This window comes from Quercus suber, unplaced genomic scaffold, assembly GCF_002906115.3.
Source record: "Quercus suber isolate HL8 unplaced genomic scaffold, Cork oak 2.0 scaffold_457, whole genome shotgun sequence".
NCBI lineage: Eukaryota > Viridiplantae > Streptophyta > Magnoliopsida > Fagales > Fagaceae > Quercus > Quercus suber.
Genome location: NW_027069908.1, coordinates 624,345 through 633,599, shown reverse-complemented (window position 1 = coordinate 633,599; position 9,255 = coordinate 624,345). Strand labels below are relative to the sequence as shown.

The following is a 9,255-nucleotide window of genomic DNA, read 5'->3' as shown; positions in this document are numbered from 1 at the left end:
GGAACTTGATCATGGCCAGTGCAGCCACTGATGGCTTCCTCTCCATGTGGTAGGGACTCGGCTCGTTCAGATCGGAAAGAGAGAAGGTTGGGGGCAGGGGGTGGATTTTGTTGCAAGACAGCCAGGGTTTTTTTTGGGGGGGGGGGTGTCAGGGGGTGTGTGCAAGCTCAATAAATTGGAAAATATTTTAGTGAAAAAATTTTGGTAAAACATTCTACAAATTTTTACGAAGGACTTTCTGGTCAACGGAAATCATTTTCATATTTGAGCAGATTTTACAATAAAACAAACACCTGAAAATGAGAAAGATGTTTTTTCGGAAAACATTTTACTACCAACAAAAGGAGTGTGAGATAAAATGTTTGTTTTTTTTAATTGTTTTGATAAACCCTGTGCTGATCTTGGTCTTCCTTATCTTAACTATGACATCAGGCAAGTAAACTAATGACTTTTTTACTTGCAGGTTGAGTCAGAGCTTACTGAACTTCCATATGAAGAAAGGATAGAGTATTTAAAATCTCTTGGTGTCAGTGAAAGTGGTCTTGGAAACCTAATTAGGGCAACTTATAGCCTTTTAGGGATGCGTACATACTTCACTTCTGGCGAGAAGGTACGAAGATAAGTTTGGGAAGAGTTTTTTTGAATGTTATTCATTTTATATATTAAAAATTTGTTTTTTAATAGTTGTTTTGTGCAGGAAACAAAAGCATGGACCATACTTTCAGGTTAGCTTTTGTTCTGCTGGATGTCAAAATGTTGTACAATGATGATAAATTCCTTTTAGTGGCCCTTGAATTACTCCAAACAAGCATGAACATTTGTCTCAAGACTTGGTCAGATATGAAAGAGAACTTATCAAAAGAGAATTACTATGACCAATAGTTCTCTCAGAGATTTTTTTCCCCTTTTGGTGGCTTTCTTTCTTCATATGGGAGACATCCTATATTTTTGGATAAGTAATAATGATTTTCATTAATAAAATGTAAAAGGGTGCTACCATAGTACACAAGATGTATGCAAGAGTATAGACCAGAGAGTAAAACTTAGATACAATACCTTAAGGTGCAATGCATTAGGTTCCCCAATTAAATTCAACCATATATTTGTATTGAATTTAATTGTCCTTGAAAATGATAACATTGTTTGTGTTTTATTGGATAATGCAACCAAGTATTTGAATTTAATTGGAGAACCTAACGCAATGTAGTCCAATACCTAAGTTTTTTCCTAAACCAAATGTATAAAGTACGGAAAAAAAGGTAATTTCTAAAGTTCAGCATGTCTAGAAATCAAGAAAATTTGTAGAGAGGCCTTAGTCCACTCATGGAGAGTCCTTAGGACTAGATGCTTCAATCTCTTTACCTTTTTTTTTATCTTCTCTCAAACGTGTTTTTCATGATCTAAGGAAAACACTAGCCATATCCACAATATACTCCAAAAGTACCAGTTACAATTGGAGCTCCTCCTAATTGCTTATATAGTCCAAATTGACTAAGTACCTTTTTGATGTGGGACTCAGCACAAGCCCACACAATGCCTTCATAGTTCAAATCCACACAATCTGGGATATCACAATACGCTGTACTTTCTCTCCAAATATACTACATCAAACATATAGGAATGACTGTCAAAATTTCAATTCCTTCTCGTTTACCCAACCTTCCTTTCCAACACTCCAAAAGCCTAATCATCATTCTCAGCGTCACCCTTTTAATCCCAAACAAACAGAACTCCGAGTCCAACTGTTCACGAGCAATGGTACAATGTAAAAGTAAATGATCCATTGAAATCCCATCTGCCTTGCACATACTCTTTTTTTTTTTTTTAATTAAAAAAAAAAAAAAACTTCAGGTTTTATTAGAAAAATAAAAGGGAATAACACAAAGGATGAGTCAAAGCCCTTTCCAAAGAAAACAGATTGCAACGCAAGAAAGTCAATAAAATTGACGAAAGATATAGGTGGGATTCTGGCTAGAGTATGCATCCAATCAAAACCAGTTCATGATCACTATCTCTTGTAAGGATCTTTCCATTGCCACTGTCCATATGAGAAAAGCCACTCTTGGTGAGGCCGCCACCCCACCCACCCACCCCCCCCCCCCCCCCCCCCCTGCGGGGGGTCAAATTCAAAGCTTTATAATAAGTTTTGACTTGAAAACCCCGGCTTGTTTATGGAAGCCAAATCATCTTATCCTCTTCCATTGAATTAATACAAACAATGTATAGATCCTATAAAATTCAAACCATAGACTCAAGCTTCCAATGATGTCAAGATCAGAGTAAAAGTGGGTTTAAATGAATGCCACCATTTTTCCATTCTAAATAATTTGGCACCTTTGCATCTCTATCCCTTGCTTTGTTATAAAATTCAGGATATGCATCCCTAAGAAAAGTGTCTCTACACCAAGGTCCTATGTTGCGATTGGATAAACCTGAGATGGCTTAAACAATGTATATTGAACTCTTTATTCATATCTATGCTGTCGTGGTCAGATTGTCATCTGATTTTCATTCTTTATTTATTTAGGAATGACTGCACCTCAAGCTGCTGGAGTTATCCACTCAGACTTTGAGAAAGGTTTCATTCGAGCTGAGACAGTAAGTATTAGAAGTAGAAGTTTTAACTACCTATGTTTAAATATGTTTCTGTTTGTTGCTTCTTCTTTTTTTCTTTTTTTCTTTTTTTTTTTGTTAAAAAAAAAAAAAAAGAATTGTATGAAATAATAATATACGGTAAACTTAAACAAGCGTGAAAATTCTTTGGCATCTTTCTTAAAAATTTAGCACTTAAATTTCAGTAATTTTCCAAGGGGAAATTTAGTGGCCATGGAATCTTGATTCTAGAAATATCGTATCTTTTTTGTTTTAGTGACATGGAACTTATCTACTGGGTCAAATACAATCAGCTGCAGAACTTTAGGAATATAGTGATTCAGATTGCAGAAGACCATGAAAAGAAGAGAGAATTAAACTTTATTGACCATTAGTATGATTTCAGGGATGGATTTCTCTACTTTATAAAAATCAAGAGTCTTTAGAGTAAGGTAATAACTGCAGTAAAAAAAAAAAGGATTATAAACACTTTAGTCTTTTCAATTTGACCCAGCAGCTAGGTAGCCGGTGTTTGGCTTTCATTTAAGGGGTGTGTTTACTAGTTTTGGCCAAGTTCAGTGGCTCTTCACTGGTCCAAGTCTTAGCTGTTGCTTGCTTGCTGCCTAAGATCATTTTCTTTACATATGATGTATTCTTGTAATTGACCAGAATGAGCAGTTCTTTTGGTTCCTTGTGGTGCTTTAATGTGGTGTGATGCCAAGACTCTACCTAGTGTGATGTTCAGTTCTTTCTAAAAGAAGAGAAAAAGTTACCCTATTCTTGCTGTGATGTAGCCTCTCACAAATAGTCCAGCCCCAAATTCCAGCAAAAGCTTAGCCTTTTCTCACTTATTATAGAATCTTAACCCTGTAACTTACACCAACCTCAAAGATCATTATTTTCCTTGTGTTTTGGTGCTGATTTAAAGATCATGCATCGGATTTTTCTGTCAAGACTTGATGTCCATAGCTTTTGTTTCAAGGCTGCGCTATAGTGTTTTTAGCCTGACACTCTCATTTGTGATACAAACAAGTTTGTTTGAGTGGAAACTATTGTGTTATGTTTTTGTCGATATTTTTTCTTCGACATGTACAAGAGGTACAAAACTGGTAACAAGATCATTAGTATTCATAAAAACAAAAACAAAAAAAAACTAGAAACAAGTTCATATAGAAAATTGTACAAAGTGCTATGTCACTGCCACCCACACAAAGACTTGCATTGTTATTACCTAGAAGAGTGCTAGTACAGACATTGGGTAAACGCAATGTTCTATCATGTCTTTAGCAGGAAAGTTGTCCCATTCCACAAAGATATCTTCATCAAATGAAATTATACACAGCTATATCTATGGAGGTACTGTAGTTTGAATGGAAAGAAATCTCACTCTTTCAGATTAATACTAAAGCTATTCACTTTAACTGAACAATATTTAATTACTACATCTTCATATTATAGATCTACTAAAAGTGTGTTGCAAACTGCTCATATTTTTCTTTCTTATTTTTCTTACAATAGCTATGATAAATAAATAAATAAATAAATAAAACATTAATTAATATATCAATTTTTTCTCGGTTAACTAGTAGGCACTCTAGAATTTGACTGCTTATCCATGGGAAAATGGAATATTTCAATTGTTTATTGAAGTATCTACAAATGTTCTAGGGTAAAAAACTATCATCCTTTCCTGTCGTATTATTTTTGCCCAATATCTGGTAATATGTATAATGACGACCTGATTGATTTATCAGGTGGCTTATGATGATTTTGTTGCTGCTGGTTCACTTGCTGCTGCAAGGGAGAAAGGACTTGTGAGTTGGTTGCTTTAATATGAACATTTACCTTTTTTGTTGGTTAATAAATTCATAAGATAATTCAAAAAGAAAACTTCTTTCTGAGGTTCTGATAATCATCATGTCTAGTATTGCATAAATTGGATATCATCTGTAAATGATGGGTTTTATTTGGAGTCTGTCAATTTGCAATTCAAAATGAATTACTAGCTAATGAATAAGAAGAATTCAAAGACATATGAAACTGCATTAGCTTCAGTACTGTACAAAATCACAAATTCTATTCCCTTGATGCACTTCTTCATGCTAACATGTGAGAATGAGATCATCCAAGGACCAATAGTTTTTGGCTGAGAGCTACACTTGAGGGAGAAATATATCTTCTGTTTGATCAAGTTTATATATATCTGCCTAGGAAAATATTACAGAATTTCCATATCTGGGAAAAGTTAAAAATTAGACAAGTTTGTGAAAACATTTTGTGTTGATATTTTCGTATGTTTGGACTAGTGAATTCCAGTGTGTTCAACAAGTAATCTACCTAGGAGGAAAAGCGAATTTTGTAATGAATCCAGTAGTCATGTTAATATTATGAAAGATCTATGACCCCTATAGTTGTTAAATATGTTGGGAATGTACATGAATTCCCAGATCTATGAGATGAAAAAAATAGAAAGAAAAAATTACACACATAAAAGGCAATCAAACTTGACAAAAGAAATTAAGTGGTTTGGCAATTTGCCTGCGTCCACAGAGTTGCAATAATTTCACTATTTTTAGGGAAATTATACAAAATTTGGCATTATAGTTTTCTCTCCAACTCAACATCCTAAACCCTAATTTGAAAAAACAGTATTTATATCTCATACAACAGATTCACAATGGGCTAAACATGGGCCAAAAATTTTCTAGCTTGAGCCTATCAGCCCAAGTTTCCGCTCTATGGACTAAGCCTCAGAAAATCTCCCATTAAAAATCGTAGTACTTTTATATCAGATCGGGTTATAGTTCAGATCAAACATAAACTAGGTTCCACATAGCCCAACACTTTTATATCAGGGGGCAGTGGTTGATTTCTCCGGAATTGTTATTGCTACTTCTATGCACCAACTGATCAAACAATTTTGTCCCCTCACTTATTGACCCATTGTTGGTACTAGATGTGTGCGTTAGTAGATGGAATAGAAGTTATTGTTGAAACAGAAACCCAAGGATTATGTTCCGAACTTGAAAGTCAGAAAACAATCTTTTCTGACTTGAAGATGCTTGTGTGGAAGGCTGCATTGAGACTTTCACAGTCTTCTGTAGATTTTGTTGATTATTTATATTCAAATATTTCTCTTTCCTTTTCCCTCTTCTTGGCATTAAAGTTGCTGTTGTAAAACTTCAATAATTTAGAAGGTGCTGGCTTGCCTGGTTGCTAAAGCCTCTAGTTTTTCTGTTGTCGTATCAAAGAGTCAGGATTGAGTCTTGTCTTCATCCTAGTTGCCAAAGCTCTTTTTTTTGTTGGTGGGGGGAGGGGATGGTTGTTGTGGATGGGACCAGCCTTTGGACCAAAAATAGAGAGCTTCAATGATTTCTTGTTGTTTTCACTGCTGGGTCATTTGTTCCTCTTGTACACACCACTGTCTCCAAATCCAGGTGACTGGAGATAGAAATCTGTTCCTTCAGCCTTCCAATTCAGAGATCTTCCTTGAACATTTTATAATAAAAAGATATGACTTTATACCTAGCAACATAAAAAAAAAAAAAAAAAACTTCATTGATTTAAAACATGCATGACATATGGTATGTATGTACAGTGAGCATATGAGGGTTACCGGTAACAAGGGCTTTGCAATTTGTAGAACATAGCATGCACAGACACTTCAGAGGAAAGAAAAAAAGAACTCTCCAATGCCATACTGATTAACTGTGTTGTTTTGATATTGCAGTTGCGATCTGAGGGTAAAGATTACATTGTACAAGAAGGAGATGTAATGCTGTTTCGTTTCAATGTATAACGACTGTATTATTGTGGCTCAAATTATTTGGTTATTCCTCAACCCAACAAGCTGGCGAGTGATCCAGGTTATAGCTCATTAAAATTTTTGGCGGCCCGAGAATTCATACGATGATCAAAGTGCTGACCAATATGGTAGAGTATTCTTTCACTTGTATGCAAGAAACTCGATACTAGTTCATGTAGAGTAAATATTTGAATTGATTTTATTTCAAGGTTACACAATTAGGAAATTGATCATATTAGAGAAAAAGAAAAGGAAACTAGAAAATGGAAAATCAAAGTGAAGTCAGTGTATCTTTGGTTTTATCAACCTTGAGGGAGATAATTAGTTTCTATTTCAATAATTTCTTCTGTGAGAATAAATTCAAACCTCTTTCTTCTGTTTGCGAGAATTCCTTTTGATTTCTGGTGTACTTTGATGCTGTATTTGCATTTTTTTCTAATTGCATCTTGTTCATCCACTTGCAGTTGTGCTCATTCTTTTGGGAAGATTCTAATTGATTTGACAATATACCCCAATAATTACATAATTGTCTTTGATTAAGCATGCTTTAGGGACACTAATCACACTCTCAATAATACAATGATCTAGCTGGCTCGTCCCAGACCAAATGTGAACGTGTTGCTAAAATTTGACAAAAGCGTGGAATTACCTATTGGACTATGATTGCAAGTTTGCAACCAATCAATTGAGGAAGGACTATGCTTCACTCTCCTTGAAGAAAATATGTTTTTTGACTGTAAACCGCAAACCAAAAGATGATTAGAATTAGATAAGAGGATTCTAATATTGAACAGGTTGAAGATCATTTTCTTTACTGATTGGATTCGGTTTGTGTTTGATGTTGTTTTCTCATGGGTCAGGGGTCTTATCTTTGCCCTGTTTTAACTCTTCATTGATGTGATTGATGATGCATTTCCTTCTAAGCAAGTGAGAATCCGAGCTGTTTTCACTTGGAAGCAAAGTTGATACAAACCTCATTTGATTTTCCTAAAAGCATACCATGTCCTAGCAGTCTCTGCTGGTGGAGGGGTCCCCTTATTTATTTGATAATGATGGAACAGGCTTTCACACTGATGCAAAGGGGTCCCCAAATTTTGGATATTTTCCGTCACACTTCATAACACAACTTGGTGGGCTACATGAGTTTGATGTATCAAATTCCAATCACTTCCCGACCTTCACTGTCCTTTGAAAAAGCTGCATGTTCTTCCTAATTAATCTATCCAATCAATCCTTAGCCTTAGGCATTAGTCCTATTGATTACTTTATTTTTGGGTGAATACTGGAATTCATAAATAAAAATCAGGTGCAAATAATCTAGGATAACAAACACTTTTTTTTTTTGAGAAACGATAACAAACACTTTAGGCCTACACCATAAGGGCAGGTACAATACAATACAAAACAAAACTATCATTTGAACTACTTGCTTTCGCTAATTGGCCTAACGCAATGATTTCTTTTGATTGGTTTTAAAATGAAAAGATACAGAGATTTTTTCTGTGTTAAGTAATTTGAAGGAGGAAGAGTGGCCAAGGCCTATTAAATATAATGCAATGGTCTTAAAAATTCGTCTTAAAAATGATTTCAAATAAAAAAAAAGCAAGACATGTGTAATGTATATAATGTAAATTCTATCAGATGATTGTGTGAAATAAAATTATAGATTAATATAATGTCACTTCACTTTTAAAATATTAAATTCTAATGGTCAATTGTAACGTCTAACAATCAATGCAATTGCCAATGACCTTAGATTAGGTGGCACATTATTTTTTTTGTTCAATGAAAAAGGCTAGGGTTCGATTCTCCTCCCCTAAATTAATACAGGCGGATTAAAATAAAATTATAGCAGGAGTTCACTTAAAATCCTACTTGGTTGAGTTCATACTAAGTGTGTCAAGTCACATTTATATATATATATATATATAGAGAGAGAGAGAGAGAGAGAGAGAGTTGCACCTAATGTAACATTTTGTTGAGAGGAATACTAAGAATATTACAAATTAACGTGTCATTTTTTAAGCATAATATTATAAAAAAAGTAATTAAATAGTTTATTTATTATATTGTTGAGGTAACACCAATTACACTCATTACCATGTCAATTTGTAAATTTTTTTTTGGTAAAATTAGTAATAACTTTAGCACATTCTTTCATTAATATTAAATATTTTTTTCCTTGAAAAGTTAATATTACAGCATTTAATTTTATTTTTTTATTGAGTTAATATTTTGAAAATTACATTGTTGTATTACACATTCTATGTATACTTAACATGCATGCCAATTTTTATTTAATTTGGATGTTATTTACTTTTTGACCTGTAAACACATATTTTATAGTCTATATGTAATTTTAAAATAATTAAAAATTGAAATTAAAAATTTATATATGAGATCATTATAAATTTAAAAATTGGTCGTAATAGAATGTTTGGACACTTAAATTTTCCAATTAAATAACTCACTGGAAAATATTGATCAGCTGCCAAATTCACAACATGGGAATCCCATGGTGCATCACAAACTGCCATTGCCTTTTATATTCATGATCTAAGAACTCAAATAGATGACAGAGGCTTCTTTAAATGGTTCTGAAACTTCTATTCTTACTTTCACCAAAAAACAAAAAAAAAAGCTTTTATTCTTATACCACACTGTCCTCCTATTGGTTCTTATGACAAATTTCTTTCCAAATTTTTTTTTCTAAATTTTTATTTGTGTCAGATTATTGCTCCCTCTCCTTTGCTTTTTTAATCAAACACTTCATGTCCATCTCTGGCTCCAATTAAATGATCTTATTCTGCTCCTTCATAGAAAGGGAAAACATACCACTTGTAAAAATGGGCAATATT

General features: G+C 33.7%; 1 protein-coding gene across 1 annotated transcript; it reads left to right on the top strand.

Annotated features, from left to right (window-relative positions):
• Positions 1-463: 463 nt before the first annotated feature.
• On the top strand, positions 464-6,806 carry LOC112001813 (uncharacterized; the record flags this gene model as incomplete). Its single annotated transcript, XM_065762415.1, is given in 5 exon segments — positions 464-610; positions 698-725; positions 2,528-2,598; positions 4,347-4,406; positions 6,323-6,806. Coding segments are annotated over 5 exon segments (375 nt in total), but the record flags the coding sequence as incomplete, so codon positions are not given.
• Positions 6,807-9,255: the final 2,449 nt, after the last annotated feature.